Raw genomic sequence first — 23,044 nt, 5'->3', positions numbered from 1 at the left:
GTATGTAGAGCATTAATACACGTGGATTCTCTGCCACAGTGCCCAGGGCCGTAAGCACCCCATGAGCGTTGGCGGTTACTACCCCAGGTTGCTCAAGTCAGCGGTTTTCTGCACGTCTCTCTGCAGTGGCAGGTAGCTTGTCAGGCCCTCCTCGGGTGTCGCTCCCTTTCCGTGCTTCATTACAGATGAGTTGCCCTGAGGCTGGCTCGGTGGTGTAGCTGCATTTCCACATCAGCACCTTGGATTTTGAGCCTCATGCCCACTCAAGGCAGACAGAGGTGATGTTGCAGTGACCCCGTTTAACCCCAGCGCCTGCCTCTGTGACCCGACAGTGCTTCCTCGAAGCAGCTGCCTTTTGGGTCCAGTCAAGTTTGAACTAGACAACCGTATCGCTAATGGGGACTTTGGGGCTGTGCTAACTCTGGCAGAGCCTCCAAAATGCTCTGTTTTCCGAGGGTCGATGAAATGCTGCAGTGCACCAGGATGGAAATAGATGATTAGGTGTCACCAGAGTTCTTGCCCAGATGGAAAGCAGATACTCACTATTACAATTCCAAGTGTTCTGGTAACCTTTTTAATGAGTGAAGAATGTAGTGCTTTCATCGTTGGAGCAGGGGGTGCTCATGGATGGTGGAGCATGGTGAAGGAGGGTGGAATGGGGGGTCAGCCTGCCTGTGTTTATTTCCTCCCAACCGCGTACTTCCTGTGTAACTCGGACAATTTACTCAGCCCCTCTCAGTCTCCATTTCCTCGTCTGTTAAATGGAGATAATGAGTTCTTGAGAGGTTAGGTGAGGCAGTGCACATGGAAGAACCTAGAATATAGCTTAATGGACATTGACCACACCTGGAACTTGCTGGGCCCCTAATTGAAGTGACTTGGAATCATGTGATGTTCTGTTTGCCTCATCACTTTCTCGGGAATGCTGGAGGCCAGGGCTCTGTTCTTAGGATTGCAGAGCCGGAAATTCTCTCTGACTTTTGAGGAGGTGCTGTAGCCCATCCTGGTGGATTTCACACAGTTCATTGGCCGCCTGTGTCCACGGAGCTCTTTCCTGGCCACAGACTTTGCTCTCGCTCTTCACTAACACACCTCACTCCCAGCTGTCACGAAGTTATTTTCCAGTGTCAAACTACATTTCATCTGCCAGCGTTTCTGCTTACTACCTCTTTTTATTTTCCTCAGCAGGGATGGAGGGAAAATAGGTCATCTTTTTCCTTTCAAAAAAAAGAGTAAAGTTTAGAAGTGCCCCAGACATTTCTGTTATCCAGCGTTCTCTTTTCCATCCCTTTATTGAGAACCCTACTGACTTCCCTTTATATTCCAGGAAGTCTTCTTTCTTCCTAAAATATGGTATTAGAGCCGAACATAATCATAAATACCTGGCCAACTCTGGTGTACAAGAAGGATATTGTGTGAATTTTACCCAGTGTATTCCTGTGTAGAAAACCCACATCTTTTTCTGCCCAAGTTGTGCCCCTAGATAGTCTGTCGAACAATGTCATCTTGCCAAGGGCAAGGCATCCTCCCAGGAAGGGTGACAATGTAATTACAAGACCAAGTCCACACCCCACCCCAGAAAGTTATTTCTAACTCTTACCAATATGTTAGGCCAACAGCCTCACCTTCCAAAAGCTGATAATCATACCTCACCTATAAGCACTTACCTGTTTAATATTCATAAGACATACACCCTAGTGTCATGCTAGCTTTTGCTGATTCACATTCAGCTCCTCATTTTTTTGTGTGTGGTACGCGGGCCTCTCACTGCTGTGGCCTCTCCCATTGCGGAGCACAGGCTCCGGATGCGCAGGCTCAGCGGCCATGGCTCACGGGCCCAGCCGCTCCGCGGCATGTGGGGTCTTCCTGGACCAGGGCACGAACCCGTGTCCCCTGCATCAGCAGGCGGACTCTCAACTTCTGCGCCACCAGGGAAGCCCTCAGCTCCTCTTCCTTCAAGACACTAAATTATTTTTAATTCCCCACTTTCTGAAAACTAGTATATAGAACATGAAATATTTATGTTAAGTAGTAATGTCAAAATTTGCTAATAACTTATTTTTAGATAAACAAATATGTATCTAAAATGCCTTCTATTTGCTCAGTGCTGTGCAGGGCACAAGGGGTGAATGATGTGGGACCTACTTCCAAGGTCAACTTTCTAGAATCTAAATCCAGTTTATCTAACCATGGTCTGCACCACCATCCATGACCTGGATGACATAACTCCAAGGACAAAATAGCCGGCTTGCCTGATCAGTTTATTTCTTTAAGCCAATGTTTGGGCAGCATTATTATGAATCTGTATTGTTTTGTCGTCCATGTAGCACCAATAGAGTTCCAAGTTATTGTCCGATTTAGATTTAATAATGTGGCTGAAGCAATTCCCATTTTCTCTTCTGTGGGAGGCGGTGCAGAAGTCTGCATAGAGGATGGAAGATTGATGGGTGCAGTGAGCAGCAACTTTGCTTAATAATGAGAATGTACTTGAAGTAGCACCGCTTAGCATTTCCAGAGATATGGTTGCTTTGCTCCCCATTTATATAACTTGTCACGTCCAAGAAATTCACAGAAGAACGAGTCTGAAATAGACAGTTGGAACACACGTCAAAAAAATATTTTCCATCATGATCACGTGGAGAATGACCAATTTCAGTTTAAGGAATTTTTAATAGCATCCTAAATCCCTTGCCGCTAAACAGAAAACAGACTAAGAAACACTAGGAAGTAAGGAACGAGCTGCTTCCCATTTGTTTTCTGGTGGATGAAGAATGTTTTCACTGACTGCATGCTTTCCCAGTAGCTTCTCATAGAGCTTTCAAGGGGCAACACTGTCTAGTGGTTAAGAGCCCAACCTTTTATCTCACCTGAGCTGCATGAACTTACTAGCTGTGTAACATGGGGTGAGTTATTCACCTTTTTGTGTCTCATCATCCTTGTCTATTGCACGGTGCTATTGGGAAGCTTTAAATGGTTACTATTCCTTCATGTTGAATATACAAGATGTCATATAACACATGTAGAGAGATGAGGTATATTTTTAAAGAAGCCACTAATAGACCTGATAATGATTCTTTCAAACTTTTTTTTTTTTTGGTTCTCATGGCAACCTGGTAAGGATCCATCCATGCCATGGACAGAGTGGCTGAGTTGGAGGAAATATAACAAAATACCTAAACAAGTCATTTCTCTGGGGTCAGGAAGACCCACATTGTTTTAAGAAATCCTCTTCCTTTCCCCAGTGTTCTCTTTGAATGCACACGGGCAGTCTCCCGCAGGCTTTTTTGCTTCAGTGATTTTCTCATCTATAGGAGCACGCAGCTCTTTGATAGGAAGCTATTTGCAAAGGGACAGAATGTTTTTCTGCAGCTGTGATGTGAGTGGTATCAAAGTTATAGACAAAGTTGAAAAATAGCTTAATGTTATCTTCAAGGCTTCTGCTTTCCTGTCGGCTTGAGCCTTGGAGATGTGTATAATTGGGACTCAGTAAGACAACCTTGACACCCCTCTGCAGAGAGATGTGCCTGTTTGATACAGGCTCAAAGCGAGTTTGACAAAGAGCAGCTTTTCCCTTGGGGCAGGGTGACCACGGAGAATCTGCCAATGAAGAGTTAATGGCCCAGGAACTCCAGCTTCACTTATCAGATGGGAAGCTTTTAATCATTCCTATCCTTCCTGTTACCACCAGGATGGGCCAACAGCCTAGCCATCCAATCAGTAATTAGAGAGAAGGTATTTCTCTACTCCTGACCTGACTATCATATTGTTAAATTTGAAAAATATTTGGTGATGAATTTTACAGCTCTTTGGTTTTACTTATGAGTGGAATCAGAGCACCGCCCCACATTTGCATCTGTTCTGTGGACAGATTTGGTGGAAAATAGTTTCTGGTTTCTTTTTGAGTCACAAACCTTTTGAACTGTGCCTCAGAGACATCCATGGGCTCTTCATTACAGGAATTACTCTCCAAAGGACAAGGTCTTTATCAGTCAGGGTCTTTGGTTGAAAACCATAGTAACTAACTTATACGCAGATGAGCAAAAACACACTCTGTGGGAAGGCCATGGGGTGCTCACAGACCAAAAGAATAGTCAGTGCTCCAGGCTTTGAAAGAACAGAGTCCAAGGCAGCCCTGGACAGCCTGCAGCAGGAATTGCTCTGTGTTCAGGGATGCACCCTCCAATAACTTAAAAAAAAATTTTTTTTTGTCATTCTACCAAAGATTCAAATTCTTGGGAAACAATGCAGTTCCCCCTCTCTTGGCTAGGGAAGAATAGGGCGCCATGCCTAACCATCTTGCCAGATATCTCCAATGGGGGAGAAATGTTTTTTTGTTTTGCGGTACGCGGGCCTCTCACCGTTGCGGCCTCTCACTGTTGCGGCCTCTCCCGTTGCGGAGCACAGGCTCCGGACGCGCAGGCTCAGCGGCCATGGCTCACGGGCCCAGCCGCTCCGCGGCACGTGGGATCTTCCCGGACCAGGGCACGAACCCGTGTCCCCTGCATCGGCAGGCAGGCTCTCAACCACTGCGCCACCAGGGAAGCCCGGAGAGATGTTTCTTAAAGAAAAACTGGGGGAATGCTGAAACCAGAGGAAGGGAGAATGTATGCCAGGGGATGGAACTACAGTGCTTGCTACACTGCATTTCTCAGAATAGGATCACGTGTGTGGCTGAAATGCACTGCAAAGCTCCATGTCACCTGCTCCAATTTATCTCACAGTGTCGCTGAACCTTAGGACGATAACATGTTAGCCCATTGACTGAATCCCTTTTAGTTAGAGCCCAGACATGTGTTTCTGCTTTCTTCTAAGATGGTTGAAAGAAAAAGGTGGATCAGGCAGGGTGCTTAGCTGCACCCAAGAGAAATCTACGCTAGGTGGTTAAACAGAAGAAGAATGTATTAAAAGAACTGGGCGGCTCAGAGAATCTCCAGGAGGACCAGAAGACCAGGCTGAGAGGCTGTGTACCAGGACCAATGCCCCAGGCCTACCATAGGACAGTGGAGAGCCCCAGTGTTGCCCCTGGGCTCAGTTGCCATGAATCGCTTCACTGAGGCAGGGCTTGGACCCTAGTGCTAAACCCCTGTCACAACTGGCCTGAAAAACAGGATTGAGCCATCTCTCCCTTCACCAACATGGATCCTGCAGCACCTGCTTCCTGAGTCACCAGCTTGCCATGCAAAGTATGGTGCTGGGGCACCATTTTGGAGGAGCCCAGGTCACATGACTGGGCCCCAGCTGCAGAGGGGCCTGGGAAAGCATGTTCTGGCTTCTGCCTTAGAACAGAAGGCCTCTGCCTTGGAGGAAGCATGTTCAAAGGAAAAACAAGTGTCCTTAGAAAGGCAATTGTGTGACTTTGAACTTGTGTTCATTCCACTGATGGACCACGTCTCCCATACCACACTAGTAATGAATAGATTTTAAATACATTTTGTGGGCTTCCCTGGTGGCACAGTGCTTGGGAGTCTGCCTGCCAATGCAGGGGACGTGGGTTCGCGCCCTAACTGGGTCCGTGAGCCACAATTACTGAGCCTGCGCGTCTGGAGCCTGTGCTCTGCGACAAGAGAGGCCGCGATAGTGAGAGGCCCGCGCACCGCAATGAAGAGTGGCCCCCGCTTGCCACAACTAGAGAAAGCCCTTGCACAGAAACGAAGACCCAACACCATAAATAAATAAATTCTTAAAAAAATTTAAATACATTCTGTAATAATTTTATTATCCTTATGATGATATTGCATTCTATTTTTTGTTGAAAACAAATATTGAAAACGTACCACAATTTTTTTAATCTTCTTATGACGGGGTTACAGATATACCAGTATGCTCAAAAAGTGGCAGTGATTCCAACCTCTCAGAGGTTGGACTATCAATCTGTATCAAGCTGTATGAACCTTGGGCAAACTTACACAGCTGTATTTCAGCATTACCATCCAGGACATGGTGTAATAGTACTTAGCTGCGGACTTAATCGTGTTGATAATATTGGTATTGCTAAGTATTTTTAGTTATCAAACAAATGTTTCATCTAACTGGATAAAATACAACTAAGAATGATAATTATAACAATGTTCCTTTATTTATTTATTACTAATGAGCTTGTACAGTTCACCAGAAATGCTAAGTAACAACAGAACTTTAGGATTGGATGTTTACATTCCATGTAAGTCAGTGTTCTGTTATTTCCAAAACACTGTAATTATCAAGAGATCATTACAATTGATTCAGATAATGCTGCAACACAGAGGAAAATGCAAGGTTTTGCCATGGGTTGTCAGGGTCAGCTTCTAGGAACCAGAAGCTGGTCCTTCCCTTCCCTTCCCTTCCCTTCCCTTCCCTTCCCTTTTGTTTCTGTTTCCTTTCTTTTCTCTTCTATTTTCTTCTCTTCTTTTCTTTTCCAGCTTTATTGAGATATGATTGACATGGGACCAGGATTTTTGAGCAGAGTCTTGGGGCAGGGAGGGGTCAGATCTGAGCAGTGAGACGGGCACCCAGGGAAAAGGAAGACTCAGAAGTGTGGAAGTTCCTAAAGAACTGGAGACTTGCAGCTCTGGCTGGAAGGAAAAAGTTGGGTGAGGAATGACACCCTGTCAGACACCTTCCAATGTGAAAGTGGAAGCACATTCGTTTTGCTGCTGGTGATAATGCCGAGAATTTACATTTTGTGTTAATTTGACCTCATTGACATAATGCCTTATTATAGAGAATCACTTAGATGTCGCCTAATTGCCTTCTTTCTCTTGCTAACCCCAACGCTGAGAAAGTCAAAAAAATGACCTTTGTTTTGGCTGCGGCAGAGAAATCTGATTTGATATTTTGTTGTCACAGATCTTTTGCTTTCATATTTGTTTGTTTTTTCCTAGGCCACACAAGCACTTTAATTTGTATATTTCCTTTTGCATTTGTCCACATGCATATGTATTTTCCCATGCTTTCTGTAACTTTTTTTCATTTAAATTATATAATTATCATTTTCTTTGCTTCCCCAGTGTATTCTTATTTCTAGTCTTTCACAGAAGCCCAATATTCCATTGAGTAATCATTGGAAAATTGTTATGCTTCAGTTTTTCAATAGTTTAGATATCGTAATGGCAATTTTTGTGTATAGAACTTATTTCTTCTGTTAGATTATTTTCCTAACAGCATCTGTAACTCTTAACTTCCTGCTTGGAAAAATAAAGTTTTATGTCTTAGGGTTTTCCCTTTTTTGTCTCCCATTCTTGTATATAACCATTTCATCATGAATTATTATGCATTTTACTTTCTCTGTATGGCAACCTTACTAATCCATCTGTCCAGACATGCTTATGTAACATTGTACAGTATAAGCCCAAGAGCTTCTGCCGTCAGTGTAACTGTGATATGCAGGAAAGCAGTAGCCCAGACTATGGAAGTATTGCAGAGAGATTGTGATGGTCATAAAACGACACTCTAGCCTGAAGGTCTAAATCTCCTCTATGTTGTTTCCTAGATTTATTTTCTTTAAGTTTGTATCTTTCATCACCAACTCATAACTTATCATAACTCATTCTATACCTAGTAACCCTTTAACCATTTTCTCACTTTAATGACATTACTTACTATTTGATCAGTACTCTTCCCTCCTCCTTAGTGTTTGAAATTATTGTTGTTGTATTTGTGCCTACCTCCTATTCATTAACCTTTTAAATGTTTCTCTCTACCAGTAAGTTGGTTCCTAAGGATACTGGAAGCTCTTTTTGTGCAGCATACACTGGCCATAGGACCCAGTGATGCCACTCATGGGAACTTACACTAAGAAAAGCGTTCACACCTAACATGTACATGAATCTTTATAATATCTGTATTCATAATCATCAAAAACTGGAAACAACCCAAATGTCCTACAGTAGGTGAATGGATAAACACTCTATGGGGTATTCGTGCGTTGGAATACTACTCAGCAATGAAAAAGGAATGAACTATTGATACACACAACAACTTGGATAAATCTCAAAATAGTTATGCCAAATGAAAGAAGTCAGCTTCAAAAGGTTACATACTCTGTGATTCCATTTACATGACATTCTTGAAAAGAGACAGCTCAAGAGATAGAGAACAGATCAAGGATCTCCAGGAGTTACGCGTGGGGGGAGGTTGCGACTACACAGGGATGGTATGAGTTTTGGGGGGCGATGGAACTGTTTGTGTCCTGAATGTTGTGAGGATAACAAATCTATCCAGGTGTCAACATTCATAGAACTCTCACTAAAAATGTAAATTTTATTGTATGTTAACTTAAAAAATATGAAAAGATTCCCGTTTCATCAAAGTAGTCATAGGTCCTTTGACAAGTTATGTAACCTCTCTAAATCTCAATTTATTTACTTGTCAAGTGTAGACAATACTCTCTACCTTGAAGAGGTGTTATAAAGATGAAATAGAAGGTCATAAAGTATCCACCTGACATACAGGAACATCTTCTTTTTCATTTCCATGCTGATATTTCTCATTGGGAGCAGATTCTTTTTCATGATTATTATTATCTGGGCTTTTCTACAGTTATTTGTGTCTTGGAGAACAGACTGGAGGGTTTCAAGCAGAAAAGTGACCTGATCTGATGTTCATTTTTAAAACACGATTTGAGCATCTTTGTGGGGAATGGTAAGGAGTGTAGGAGGGTAAGAATGGAAACATGGAGGCCAGTAAGAGGTGTTGGGGGTTGTCCAGATGAGAGATGATGGTGGCGTGGACTCGGTGGGAGCCATGGAGGGGGAGAGAAATGGGCAGGTTTGGGATTTATTTTTTTTTTTGGAGGTAGAACCAACAGGCTTGATGATGGTTTGAGGAGTGAGGAAAGGTGGCTGGGGGTGTCATTTACTGAGATGAGAAACTCAAGGGAGGAGCAAACTCCAGTGTGTGGGCTGGAGTCATCATGGAAAATCAAGAATTCTGTTAGGATGTGTTAAGGAGTGGAAGCCAAACAGATAATTGGGTACAGGATTCTGGAACCCAGGACCAGGTCAGCGTCGCGTCGTTCATTTCCACTGGAGGTGGCACTGAGTCTCCCAGCTCCGCCCCTCCAGATTAGGGTTGCAGGGGAGCTTTTAGCTGCTATTCCTTTGACCTAGCCTTGGGAGTTTTAGCAAAGCACTTTTCTTTAATCCATTCCTGAGAGCAAGCACTTGTAGAAACTTCAGATTACCCTTGTATGATCCACTGCTGCCAGATTTTCTTTTTCCTTTTCCATTTAATGTGATTTAGGGAAAGGCGAACACCCAGTATTTCCAAATATCCAGCTTAGAAGTCATTAGTCATATTGTGTAAGATTGAAAAGTATTAATAAAATGCTGAGAATGCTGATGAATATGCAGATGCAGACAAAATATGCTGAGATTATGTTCAACATATTTTGTTATTTTTATTGTCCTCAAATTTCCAGTTTTGCCACAGACAAGGGAAAGAAATTCAAGATATAATTTTCCTTTTCAAGGTATAATTTTTTCTATGTTGAATTTTTTTAAGTTTTATTTTTTTTTTATACAGCAGGTTCTTATTAGTTATTATACATATTAGTGTATATATGTCAATCCCAATCTCCCAATTCATCCCACCACCACCACCCCTCCCACCCCCACTTTCTCCCCTTGGCGTCCACACGTTTGTTCTCTGCACCTGTGTCTCTATTTCTGCCTTGCAAACCGGTTCATCTGTACCATTTTTCTAGATTCCACATATATGCGTTAATATATGATATTTGTTTTTCTCTTTCTGACTTACTTCACTCTGTATAACAGTCTCTAGGGTCTCTACAAATGACCCAATTTCATTCCTTTTTATGGCTGAGTAATATTCCATTGTATATATGTAACACATCTTCTTTATCGTCTGTCAGTGGGCATTTAGGCTGCTTCCATGACCTGGCTATTGTAAATAGTGCTGCAGTGAACACTGGGGTGCATGTGTCTTTTTGAATTATGGTTTTCTCTGGGTATATGCCCGGTAGTGGGATAAGCGTCATAAGAGACTACTACAAGCAACTCTATGCCAATAAAATGGACACCTGGAAGAAATGGACAAATTCTTAGAAAGGTATAACCTTCCAAGACTGAACCAGGAAGAAATAGAAAATATGAACAGACCAATCACAAGTAACGAAATTGAAACTGATTAAAAATCTTCCAATAAACAAAAGTCCAGGACCAGATGACTTCACAGGTGAATTCTGTCAAACATTTAGAGAAGAGCTAACACCCATCCTTCTCAAACTCTTCCAAAAAATTGCAGAGGAAAGAACACTCCCAAACTCATTCTACAAGACCACCATCACCCTGATACCAAAACCAGACAAAGATACTACAAAAAAAGAAAATTACAGACCAATATCACTGATGAATATACATGCAAAAATCCTCAACAAAATACTAGCAAACAGAATCCAACAACACCTTAAAAGGATCATACACCATGATCAAGTGGGATTTATCCCAGGGATGCAAGGATTCTTCAATATATGCAAATCGGTCAATGTAATACACCACATTAACAAATTGAAGAATAAATACCATATGATCATCTCAATAGATGAGCAGAAAAAGCTTTCGACAAAATTCAATACCTATTTATGATAAAAAAAACTCTCCAGAAAGTGGGCATAGAGGGAACCTACTTCAACATAATAAAGGCCATATAAGATAAATACCAATTAATGATTGCCTCTGGGAAGGGAGGGACAGGGATGGAATTTGAGGGACAGGGAGGTATTGAGGAAACCTCGACTGTGTTTGCAAAACGTTAAAATTCTGTAGAGTGGGGTATTGAGTCAGTGTGTTCATCATACTCATCTATGTTTGAAATATTTTACAATTAATATTTTGTTCTTTAAACATATACATAAAAATAACTTAAAATTATAAACACTAGAGACAATGCCCTTCTTCCACTCACTCCATCCTCATTAATCACCGCAAAGAGTGACCTACTGGGTTTTTCTCTCAGAAAATGTAATTACTTTGCAATAAAATGTTAATGCTATGTTCTATTCTTAAAGTCACTTGTTCCAGTGATAAAGCTGTGGCTTAATAGAGTTGCTAAATTTTCTTCTAAGTCATTCTTTTAATATTTCATATTTGTCATATGAGCTGGTAATGATCGGGAACATCTTTGTTTTTACATCAGGACCATTTCGGCAAAAACTCATCATCAGGCTGTTAACTTCAACATCTTCGAGGGCATGGTGTGCCATGGGATGCCCCTGGTGACTATTTCAAGAGGCAAAGTGGTGTATGAAGCTGGAGTTTTCAACGTCACAGCAGGAGACGGGAAGTTTATTCCTCGTAAACCATTTGCTGAATATATTTACAAACGGATCAAGCAGCAGGACCAGGTGAGTTGGGGCTAAGTGGGCTGTTAACACGGGCTGGATTGTCACTTGCTCCTGGATGCTGGTGACGGCGTTGTCACATACAATTGGTTAACATATTCACGGGGTGTTAGAAGAGGTTATGAACAAATACAGCTTTCAAAGAAAAAAGTCATTATTGGATGGATGCAGTTTCTTTTGAAGATTGGTGTCTATCGGGTTTCCTAATGGACCAAGTCAGGTTTTCCCAGGCAAGTGTAGGGCCCCTGTGGGCCTTTTGACAATTGCTGTTAGTCAGGGTCCTCTGAGAAGCAGCCACCCAGATGGATAAAGGTGTGAGTTTTTTAAACACCTGGGAGAGAAAATGGGTGGGAGCCCGGGAAAGGCTGGGAGAGCCCTCAGCCTGCAATTCAAGCCTGGCCCCAGTGAAGGAGAGAGGGAGAAAAACAAGTGGTGGAAACATCCTAGACTACTATGCAGACCAAGAAAGGTTGAGCAAGGCCTGCAAGCAGCCCTTGAGCCGTCTCCTGCATCTAGCCACGTGGCGTGCCGTCATTGGCTGAGAACGGCAGTGGGAGGCATGTCCTCCGACGAACAAAAGGATGGAGTTCAAACTCAACTACTGTCCCTTGAAACATCAAGCTCCCTGTAGTTGAAGGTCTGCAAGGTGTATTCTAATGACCACCAGAGCAATGGCGGAGTTTGAGGTCAAGGTAAATATGAATTCTACCTTGGCTTCCCTTTTCCTAGCTGTGTGGCCGAGAGTAAGTGTCTCTATCATCCTTGGTCTGTTTCCTCATCTGGAAAATGACAACAGTGTTTTCTCCCCAACAGATTGCAAGAGTCAAATGAGATTTTAAAACGTAAGGCACTAGTAGGAGGTCAATAAACATCAGTTCAGTCCCTTTGCTTTCCCCCTTTGATGACCGAATTTATAATAGAGGCCTCCAAGTCTTTGTTATAATCCAGCTGTTAAAAAAGAGGTGTTTGTCCTTTTAATATATCTTGGATTTTCCAGTGTTTGTTTAGCTCATGCAGTGTTTTAAACAGTTTTAAAAATTCACTTCACTACACACAGTAATATATCAGAATTTTCAGACTAAAACCATCTAAATTGCTGGGTTTGGAGTGAGGCGGGGCACCGTGTACCCTCAATCCCACATGGTAAGAGCAGGCCGGAGCTGGATGGCCAAGCCCCACAGAGGCAGCCTTTCTGATTTTCACCTACAGGCTTCACTCATTAATGTTCCCAACTTGGCCGTGTAGCCCTTAGAATTTGTAACCCTTGGGTTAGTTCTAAGGCTTCTGTGTCTTCTTTCCATTTTAAAATATACTTCTCTTTTTCCAAAGTTCTCTGGTTGTTTTCTGATTCATTTCGTTTGGGTCTTGTAGTCTCTTTGATTTCTCCTCTAAAGTCTTGTGAAAATTTTTTGCTTGTGGATTCTCAGAGTTTGTTAGATAAGATTCATCCTTTTTTTAACCACTTCCTAAAGCTTTGATTAAGTAAACAAGTGCTCTAGAATGCTTTAAATTCTCAGGATGCTACAATTCTTTTTTTTTTTTAAGATCTTTATTGGGGTTTAATTGCTTTACAATGGTGTGTTAGTTTCTGCTTTATAACAAAGTGAATCAGTTATACATATACATATGTCCCCATATCTCTTCCCTCTTGCGTCTCCCTCCCTCCCACCCTCCCTATCCCACCCTTCTAGCTGGTCACAAAGCACCGAGCTGATATCCCTGTGCTATGCGGCTGCTTCCCACTAGCTATCTACCTTACATTTGTTAGTGTATATATGTCCATGCCTCTTTCTCGCTTTGTCACAGCTCACCCTTCCCCCTCCCCATATCCTCAAGTCCGTTCTCCAGTAGGTCTGTGTCTTTATTCCTGTCTTACCCCTAGGTTCTTCATGACATTTCTTTATATACTGTATTTCAGTCAAAATATTTAAGGTTGCAATTTATTTTGCTGGGAGTTAATTTGTAAATATTGACACTGACAGGTGACAGGTAGGTAGAGACTATAAGGTTTCCATGTAATTTCTAAACATCACATGGTAAATAACAGCAATACTAACATTTACTGAGCTTTTACTGAAGGCAAGGCGCAATGCTAGGGGCTCTGTCACTGTAACAACCCTGTGAGTGAGGGAGTATTATTTTCCCCACTTTATTTATTTATTTACTTTTGGCTGCATTGGGTCTTCGTTGCTGCGCGTGTGGGATCTTCCCAGACCAGGGCTCGAACCCATGTTCCCTACATTGGCAGGCGGATTCTTAACCACTGCGCCACCAGGGAAGCCCCCCCACTTTAAATATGAGGAAACTGAAGCTTCAGGAAATTAAGAAACTTGGTCATGTCACACAGCTAGTATATGGCAGGACCAAAACATAAACTCTGGTTATCTGACTACAAAAGCTATATACTTAAGCAATAAACCATATAACGTAAACCATAAAGATTGAGTTAAATGAGTTAATGGGAGATAAATTATTCTAGGTTTGGGGAAAAAATCTAAGTGAGAGGCCTTGATGGCAGCTAGTTCATTCATGACACTTGTAGAATCCAAGGGATGAACAGATAAACAGATAAGTGTTGACTTAGAAGAGATAGTACTGACAGCACTGGGTGATGGATCCTGTGACGCTTGAAGTGGATCCAGGACGAGCCTGTTCCTGGCTGTCAGTACCAGTTGCCCACCAGCAGGGACACTAGACTAACTGGGAACCCCTGACAGACTGTATTTAAAGGACTGACTTTGCCTAAGTCTTCCTCTTGTAGGGAAAACATGTGGAGATCACTGAATGACTGGCTTCATCAGTTCTCCTTTTCAAATCGTTGTTGGGTATTTTATTGGCAAAATTAATGCCAACATCATTTTTTAGGAGTTCACTCTCAATTTTGTGAGTTATTTTAGTTTCTCAATATTTTCTTCTGATACCAACTTTTTAGGTATTCTAGTGCATTATTGTTTTTACAATAGCAGTAAGTAATAGTTGTATTATAATATATTGTTCTGAGCACTTACTATCTGCCAGGCAGTGTATTTGGTGTAATTTATATTTATTATTTTACCTAACCTGCACAACAAGCCATGTGGGAGATATTATCATCCCCATTTTACAGAATAGAAAACTGACTCTCAGCAAGATTAAGTAACTTTCCCTGGGCTGAGTGGTAAGTAAACGTAAGAGCCAGGGTGTGTGATAAGGCCTTTCTGATTCCCACTGTACGTGAGACCTCTGTAGGCAAGAAAAGAGAAGAAAATGATTGTGAAACTCAAATCATGGAGAATGCATTATTTTAAAAAGTGTTGATGTGGAAAAAGTATCAAATAAAATGAATAAAATGAGGTTTGGGGACTGTGTGGAGATGTTTCAGACCTTTTTTCTCTCCATCAGGCAAAGATAATTTTATAGAAGAAAAATATTACGTTAAAGTTAAGAAAAAGAGTTGTTAGGAATCCTAGATTTTAAATTCACATGAGGTAATTAGAGCTCTTACTTTGGTTTTCATTTGAAACATTCAGATTTCTTTGTAAGTGAGGATAAGAGTTTGAAGGCAAGCAGGAAAGGCCCATACCATTTCTCCTGCTATCCTGTTATCCTTCCCAAGAAAATAATCACTTACCACTCTGGACTCCAAAGCACAGATTGTAGAGACACGCCAGTGTTTGTCAGTCCCAGAACTCAGCTGGTCTCCTGGCTAGAACGTTAGTTCTTCGAGGAACTTATTTTTTATTCCCAGTACTTCCTATGTAGTAGGCGTTTGATAAATAAACAAATTGCAAATGGAAGGAGCAAAGACTGTAGTTTCAGAGGTCATAGAAAGGACTTGAAATAAATTTACACAGAAGATTGCCTCTTGCCTCGTCCCAAACAGTGGGGTTGTCTGTGAACTTGATTCTTATCCACGATTTTATTACTTAGTGAAACTTGGCATCATGCTGTGCAGCTATCACTGTTAACGGATATTGTGAGGAATTTCAAAGGAGAGAAATGACATTTTAATGCAATTGGACAGCTTCAGGGAATTGTTACTTTATTTTATTATTTAAACAGGGGATCATTAAGGGGAAAAATTTAAATCAGAAGATGAAACATCAAAATTTATTTGATATATGTTACATAATAAAATACATATTTCAATTCAATATAAAAAGTCACTTGAGGAAGCGTGTTGGGGGATTTAGGAAAGAAAAATATAAGAGGAAGGAAAAACAGTACATGGTCCCTCGGTATCCATAGGGTTAGGTGCTCAGTATCTGCAGATACCAAAATCCACAGCTGCTCAAGTCCCTTATACTGTTGGCCCTCTCTATCCGTGTATTCACCCAACTGTGCACATGGAGGGCCACTGTAACAGCAAGTTGGGTGTTCAAGTACATTTTGAAAGAAGAAAATCAACTTACATACTGTTCCTTCTTTACCAAAAACAACAAAAACAAAACCTTTTTAAACTCAAATGGTTTATTATTCCTAGAATTTTTGTGTGTTTAGAGTATTATAATTTTTACCAAAATTTGGAAGCATAGACATTCTTCAAGTCATCCCTTTTTCTCTTTTTTCATTAATAAGCAACCCAATCTATTTTGGAAAATTAGGGTCACATTGCATCTTCTGGAGAAGCAGGGATAGCTTCATGGAGTAATGCATGGTTTCAGAATACTGCGCCAAAGCTTTTAAACTGGCTTGTGCCTTTGCAACCATAAGCGTAATTTGCCTTTTAGATAAGATAAAATTAAATGGATGGCTGATCTAGTCCTTGAAATGGGTGTTCTCCATTTCCGAAATAACAGTTTATCAATGTCTTTCTCAATGTGGTGGCCCAGAGAAAATACTTTCATACCACCAGCTGCCACGTAATTCTGATTTCCTCGGATTGCTTGCTAGTAATTGCAAAAGGCCGTACATATGTTGGAGCCAGCTCATTTTGGCTATGAGAGACCCTTGTACGTATCCCTTCCCGACTCCTCATTCAGTGATGTCAGTAGCTTGAAATCAGCCATGGTGAGAGCATTTACACAACGGAAATAGGCAAGTGCTATAAATCAGGGCTTCAGGAGTGATGAGAAAAGGGGAAGGTGGGTTGTCAACACTTACCAGTACATCACTGTATACAGGGACTTTGTAAGTACTCTCTTCCCATGTTTTATCTAACCATTCAGTGTTCATCCAGTAAATACTTATTGATGACCAAATTATGTGCTCACATTGTTCTTGAGAAATAGCTCGCAGGGTATTTTGAGGATTAAGTGGAAACATTTGGTGGATTGTAGAACATCAAAATGCAGATTTTCATTGTTATAGATCACCTCTGTTGAATCTAGTGATTCATAGTCCCCTGGAGAGCTCAGTCCTGTGAGGACCTCTAAGAACCTTGAAGTTCACCAGGTACTGAACACCTACCTGTAAATTCACCAGCCAGGCATGGATTTCATTCTCAGGGAGTCGCTGCTCATTTGGACTGTTTGGTGTTACGTCAGTGTCTGCTGTTTGGTATTTGGAAGTTCTGTTGTCTTTATCGCTATTTTAGTATCTTAGCCTCCATGATCAACATTGTATTAGTAACTTCTTGGGGTTCAGGATTCTTGTCTATGGTCTTAAAAAATCTCAGAAAAATCTAGCATCCTAGCATTTTACTCTCTGCAGACAATACAGGTAAATTTTCTATCAATTTTAAGCTTCCTCTTTTCCCTGATCAGCTAACCAAAAACATTTCTGCAATCATGCGGGTATAGTGATTGCAATTAATATTTAGTCATAGCACTTCATATTGCGATATAATTCCCATTTTTGTCTATGAACTCATCACAGTGACAATCATCATTAAATACTATGAACTCAAATTGAACTCCCATCTACCTAAGTAGACCACCAGCATGCTGCTGGCTGAGGTGCTATCCATGTTTCCCGTATTACTTAGGATAGCCCCTCACAGTGTTTTACCCTCAAACCTTTCTCTTTGATTGTAAACCCATCAAGATGGGAAGAACTGCTGGTGGGGTGTGATCATCCAGTTTTGGCCAGCCTGTACTGGGGGAAAAAAATGTCACCACCCAGATCAGTCTTCCGAAGGTGTGCGCTCAGGATCCTAGTCTCTTTTAGGTGCTCCTTAAAAAAGCTTTCAAGTGATTTTAGATAATGCTACCCTCAGGTGATTCTGTTGCCCAATATCATCTAAAAAGTTCTAAAAAGTCCTACGGTCAAGAAATCTTTCATTTAACAAATGTTTGTTAAGCACCAGATACAGTTCCATATTCCAGGTGCCGGGGGTACAGGTGTAACTAAGACAGCAGTTCCTGGGCTCAAAGAGTTTTAATCCTACTTCTCTTTCAACTATAGTTTGTGGTGCTTAAGTTCTAGTTCTGTTTGAGATGCTAATTACACCTCCCTGTGAAGAGGTCAGTTAGCCACTTGGATAAAGGAGTCCGGAAATTGGGAGGCATTGGGGCTGGACATAAAATTTAAGAATCCTGGCATCTACATTTATTTAAAAACACAAGTCTGAGGCCACCAGAGAGACTGTAGACAGAGAAGAGAGGGGACTTGAGAAAGAGCTCTGGGGCTGCCAACCTTCAGAGGCTGAGGGGAGGAGCCAGCAAAGGAGCCTGAGAAAGCTGACCAGTGAGATCAGACGAAAACTAGAACACGAAGAAGAGAAGAGACCTGCTTACTTTGTTCAACCCAGAACCCTCTGATACTTCATCCTGGTCTTTCTGTGAGCTTTATGCTGCATTAATGTCCTCTAAGAAGTAGGTATGCAGGACTTCCCTGGTGGCGCAGTGGTTAGGAATCCACCTGCCAATGCAGGGGACATGGCTTCGAGCCCTGGTCCGGGAAGATCCCTCATGCTGCGGAGCAACTAAGCCCATGAGCCACAACTGCTGAGCCTGCACTCTAGAGCCCACGAGCCACAACTACTGAAGCCCACGTGCCACAACTACTGAAGCCTGCGCACCTAGAGCCCGTGCTCCTCAATAAGAGAAGCCACCGCAATGAGAAGCCAGCGCACCAAAACGAAGAACAACCCCCGCTCGCCGCAGCTAGAGAAGCCCGCACGCAGCAACGAAGACCCAACGTAGCCAAAAATAAATAAATAAGTAAAAAAAAAAAAAAAAAAAAAGAAATAGGTATGCATTTAGTTGGGAGACTCAGGATGGTGTCCCTGTCATCACTGTACTCATCCTGGATACCTGGGAAAGAAGCCCACTTTGGACCCAACCACTAGGGTAACCTCTGAGCATTATGCACTGGTTGTACCAGATGCTGATGCCCATGTCAGGGCTGGGCACGTCACACTTGAGATGGAGATTTTCCATTTGCCACTAGAGAGAAGCCACGTGACTACTTTTCCTGAGAGCTGCAGCGTAAGTCTGCTTAGAAAACATGTGCAGCCGAACTCTGGAATAATGCAGGGAAGGCTTAACATTCTGCGGAACGAGTGCCATCACCTTTCCATTTCGTCACAGTGAACATCTATTGAGGTTCTAAAATGTATATAGAGTACAGTGCCAGGGGCAATAGACAGTACAAAGATGGACAAGACCTGGGTCTAGCGTTAAAGAACTTACGTAACCACATCTAAGGCTAAGAAAATATTAAAAGGTTGAAAGTACTGCAAGGCTTGAGACCAGAACTTAAATTGTCTTTGATTCCTGTCAACTTGTCTATAAAGGGGAAGACTGTGAAGTGTGGGGCAGCAGAAGCCTCCCCAGAGAGGGCCAGTCTGTCTGAGGTTGCGGTGTGGGCAGGAGTGGTTGACAGCCCATAGCCATCCTGGCGGGAAATCGGTCCCTGCCTGTCTCGAGCCTCAGCAGCAGATGAAGAGGAAGGCTGTGTGCACGTGAGACCTGGCCAGTCAGGTCAGAGACATTTGATGGGCAGTGTGACCAGAGTGACCAGCCAGGCTAAGAGGGACCTCGTGGCATTGCTAGCACAGTGACTGAGCGGCCGCAAGGGGATTCTTAGACAAAGTGCAAAGTGCAGATATTTATTCAGGATATAATATTCCTGAATATTTCCTGAAGTGCAACCTGGGGAGCAGATCAGTGGTAAAGCAGAACAAGAGAGGATGAGGGAAACTGAGCTCTGGCCAGGATAAGTGACACAAAGAGGAGAGGAGCTCAACTAGGGATCTCCTTCCCACCAACATCCTTCCCTTTACACGCTCAGAAGTGTCCCAGTTTGGATGATGAATTATATGGTCACCGTAGGTTTAAGTACATATATATAGTTGGGCTTGAAAAGTAAACCAGGAGAAGAAAAAACATGGAGACTAAAGACCTGAAACGGGGCATGTGGTCAGAGAGTGGGGTATTAAATTAATTTAAAGTTTCAGGTGTGGATTGGCTCCAGGTAACTACAATGTCCAGGGACTGGGTGGCAGCCACCCCATGTCGGTGTTCAAGGTGATGGCAGAATCCAGGGTCAAGGAAAGGACTGAGTCGATAGCGAGCCAAGATGCAAGTCCAGCAAAGCATCCAACCAGACACAGAAAGTGGACAGAGGCTTGGACTTGTGCACAGAGGGCAGGGGTCTTCCTAGTCACTAAGTGATCAGTGTGCTTCAAATTCCACTGTAGGGACACGGTCTCTGTCTTGTTCTCTGCTTTATCCTCTGCAAAATATCTGGGGCTTGTGTGTGCTCAGTAAATATCTACTGGATGAAGGAAGGAAATGCTTTGTATCTGGGAAATCTCATGTGCCTGTGAGGTAGGTTTTATTCCTTGCATTTCATACATGAGTGAGTAGGCTCAGAGGAGCTTATTAACTTGCCAGTTTCCTACAGCCAGTAAATGGCAAAGCTAGAATTCAGACTCAGACCTACCTTTCTCCAAAGCCCACACGGTTGATCACTACAATACATTAGTTTTGGTGGTCAAAATAAGACATGTACACAAACGTACACACACACATATTTATTTTTTAAGAGCTTTTATATGCTAGGCGTTATTCTAAATGCTTTACATATATTTAATCCTCACAACCCCCCTACAAATTAGGAGCTATTACGATCCCCAGTTTACAGCTGAAGCACAGTTTTAAGTAACATGCCCAGGCAAGCTGGTTCCAGAGCCCATGCCCTTAATCACTGTGGTTTGCAATTACTTGACTTGCCAGTGAATTTGTGTCCACATTGACAAACAGTAGGATTTAGTTCTCATGAATCCCTTTGTTTAGAAAGTCCTGATTTCGAAAGTCTGCTCAAGCACTGAATTAACTCTAGCTGAATCCAGGGTTCTGCTACACAGTTGGGCACCAAAGGGGTATAGTCCCAGATGGGAGATTCTGTGGAAGGCTTGTTACAAGCGGGGACTATCAGGAAAATGAGGAAACACACACACAGACTGCTAGAATCTGAAACAAAAAGCTGAAAGTCGTAGGAGACGTACAACAAACACTCCGGGAATATAGACACCTAGAACTGAAACTACAAGAAAAGATAGAATGTTGGAAAAGCCTGGAAGGTGGTTATAGAACAGAATGTGTGAGGATATGGCAGAGGCCCCAGTGAAAGTTGCGGTGGAAGGAATGACTGTTAGGAAGTGTTCCCTCGGCCTTTGTCTGATGCAAATCAACCCCAGTGAAAGAGTGGGGCAATGCGGGTACTCGAGGTCGCCGGGAGTTTCTGTGAAAGGGCAGGGCATGGGAGGCACATGATAATTCACAAGGCTCGTTTTTGGTCTCACAATTCACTTAGGGAGCAGAACTTAGCTTTGAATTCAAGAAGTCAACAAGCCACAAGAGAAAAATGAAATGTTCTGTTTCAGACTTGCACGCCTACCCCCGTGGAGCGTGAACCCTATAAGGGAGAAGTCATCACACTGAAATCCAGAGGGACAAAAGAAGACGCCACACATGGGACCAGGAAACAGGCCCACTCCTGAACCAGGTGCTGTCAGTAAGGGATAGTGGGCAGAGAAAGTTTCCCTCCCTGACAGCATATGAAATTAGCATTATCTCTTTCTTCCTTAGTGTTTAAAGAGTCCACGGTCAAGGTCAAAGACTTCAAAGTGACCTAAGACTCAAGGACAGTTCAGCCAAAGGGCAGGCTAACAAAAGACCTCTTGACGCAGAACACTTGGATGAGGCCTCCAGGTTGAAGAAGGCCTTGGGCTAGCTGGAGGTTTATTCTCTGAGACGTTAGGAAACATTGCACAGAGGCCTAGAGAATCAAATAAGAGTGAGAGGCTGGTAACACAGAGAGAGGCTGTTATTGAGGAAGGCTGGCACTACTTAAAACTGAGAGTGCAAGTTTATAGTCAAAATTTATAAACCGATTAGGACTTTATCTGGAAGAAATGCATCTATGTATTGTAAAGGCAACCATATTCTAGAACTTAGAATGGAATGAAAAATGAATCATGTTGCTTTGGGTATAATTTTTCACGAAAATGATTTGATAGCTTATTTCACACAGTTTTAGAATAATATAGATGTGGTCATTTAAAAAACATTTGAGTGCTTCCTCTGTTTTCTCTTTTGACATTCAAGTCTTTCTTTTTGAAGCACGTATTATCATCATCCTTGTCAATTTTCTTTTTCTTTTTCTGGGTTTTTTTTTTTTTTTTCCCCCAGTTGTTTTCTGGTCCTGCTCTGCCAGGTACCTATTTCACCATGGCTTTCCTGTGATTTAAACATTTCTCTAACATCATTTCCACTGACTCCATGAAATCTACATGTTTTGCCAGTTTTGCAATTTCACTAGCCTCTATGGCTTTGTTTTTTCTTTTTAACGTGTGATACATTTTCAGATGTTTCAGCAGGTAGCAATCAGCAAAAGATTACAGAGGAGGTTGACAAGATGGACAGGGAGAGATGTTTGTGTTAATTAGGGACGCTGTCTGTCAAAGGACTCGTTTTATACAAACCCAGTTAGGCATTGCAGGTTTTTACATTATGATAACCTGTGCTTCCTTACGTAAACCCTGAGCCTTGTATAATGGGGCCCTGTGTACTCCCAGCTGTGTTCTCTTTCATTAGTGAATGCTGTTAAGTTTTTAGTAATGCCGGACAGCCAGCAGTTGCAGCTTGGTTGTCATTTCCTGACTATTGGAACTATTTTTCCAATCCAGGAAGGTTGTGTTAAAAATCCAGAGGAAGATTAGCAAGAGGAAGACATTTTATTGAACGCTGTAACATGCTATTACCAGCATTTGTAGGAGCGGGATTCATGTTTACTTTGATTATAGGATTTCTTGGGGGTCAGGCTTGGGTTCTGCATCTCTTTGTGAGGGAGAATGTTACACTGGGTTCCTTTTATTCTGTTCAAAGGTAAAATCAGAGAAAAGGATGCTGCTGTTCCCATCCCAGTTAAACGTTGTCAGCCCGTGGAGAAGCGGGCCTTATTTCAACTCCCCAAGATCCTTTTGAAAAAATAATCGCTCTAGGCTTCTTTGATTTCCCTTCAGAAGCAATTGCCGTCTTTCTTACTGTGACTTTGTTGCTGTGTAAGATTGAAGATATAAGTGAATATTACTGTGATGGAAAGTCTGTGTGAAAATTCACTGATGATACTTTAAAATGTCATCCTTGCTTACACCAGATTTCTTACTTTGAATTTTTAAAAATCACTTTCTTGTTTAAAGTTTTTTAATGGCTACATTTGTTTAAAAATAGCGAACTCTGTGATTTTTACATTCTATTGTAATTTGTAAACATTTAGATCTTTATTGTAATTAATAAACATTTAGATCTTCATTTTATATCCTGTTATCTGAGTTAT

The 23,044-nt window shown here is 42.0% G+C and overlaps 1 protein-coding gene across 2 annotated transcripts in view; it reads left to right on the top strand.

Annotated features, from left to right (window-relative positions):
* Positions 1-22,709, top strand: part of DPYS (dihydropyrimidinase) — an 89,126-nt gene extending 66,417 nt beyond the window's left edge. Inside the window, exons 8-10 of one of the 2 annotated variants that reach the window (XM_060127564.1) lie at positions 11,134-11,341; positions 21,090-21,211; positions 22,594-22,709. In XM_060127564.1, the coding sequence (XP_059983547.1) occupies positions 11,134-11,341; positions 21,090-21,206 (325 nt within the window). In that variant the 3' untranslated portion in view covers positions 21,207-21,211; positions 22,594-22,709. Of the gene's footprint in view, positions 1-11,133; positions 11,342-21,089; positions 21,306-22,593 lie in introns of those variants that run through there. The other variant, XM_060127563.1, reaches the window with a different exon arrangement.
* The last annotated feature ends 335 nt before the right edge of the window (positions 22,710-23,044 follow it).

This window comes from Lagenorhynchus albirostris, chromosome 17 (genome assembly GCF_949774975.1).
Source record: "Lagenorhynchus albirostris chromosome 17, mLagAlb1.1, whole genome shotgun sequence".
Taxonomy (NCBI): domain Eukaryota; kingdom Metazoa; phylum Chordata; class Mammalia; order Artiodactyla; family Delphinidae; genus Lagenorhynchus; species Lagenorhynchus albirostris.
This window is presented reverse-complemented; position numbering and strand designations above follow the sequence as displayed.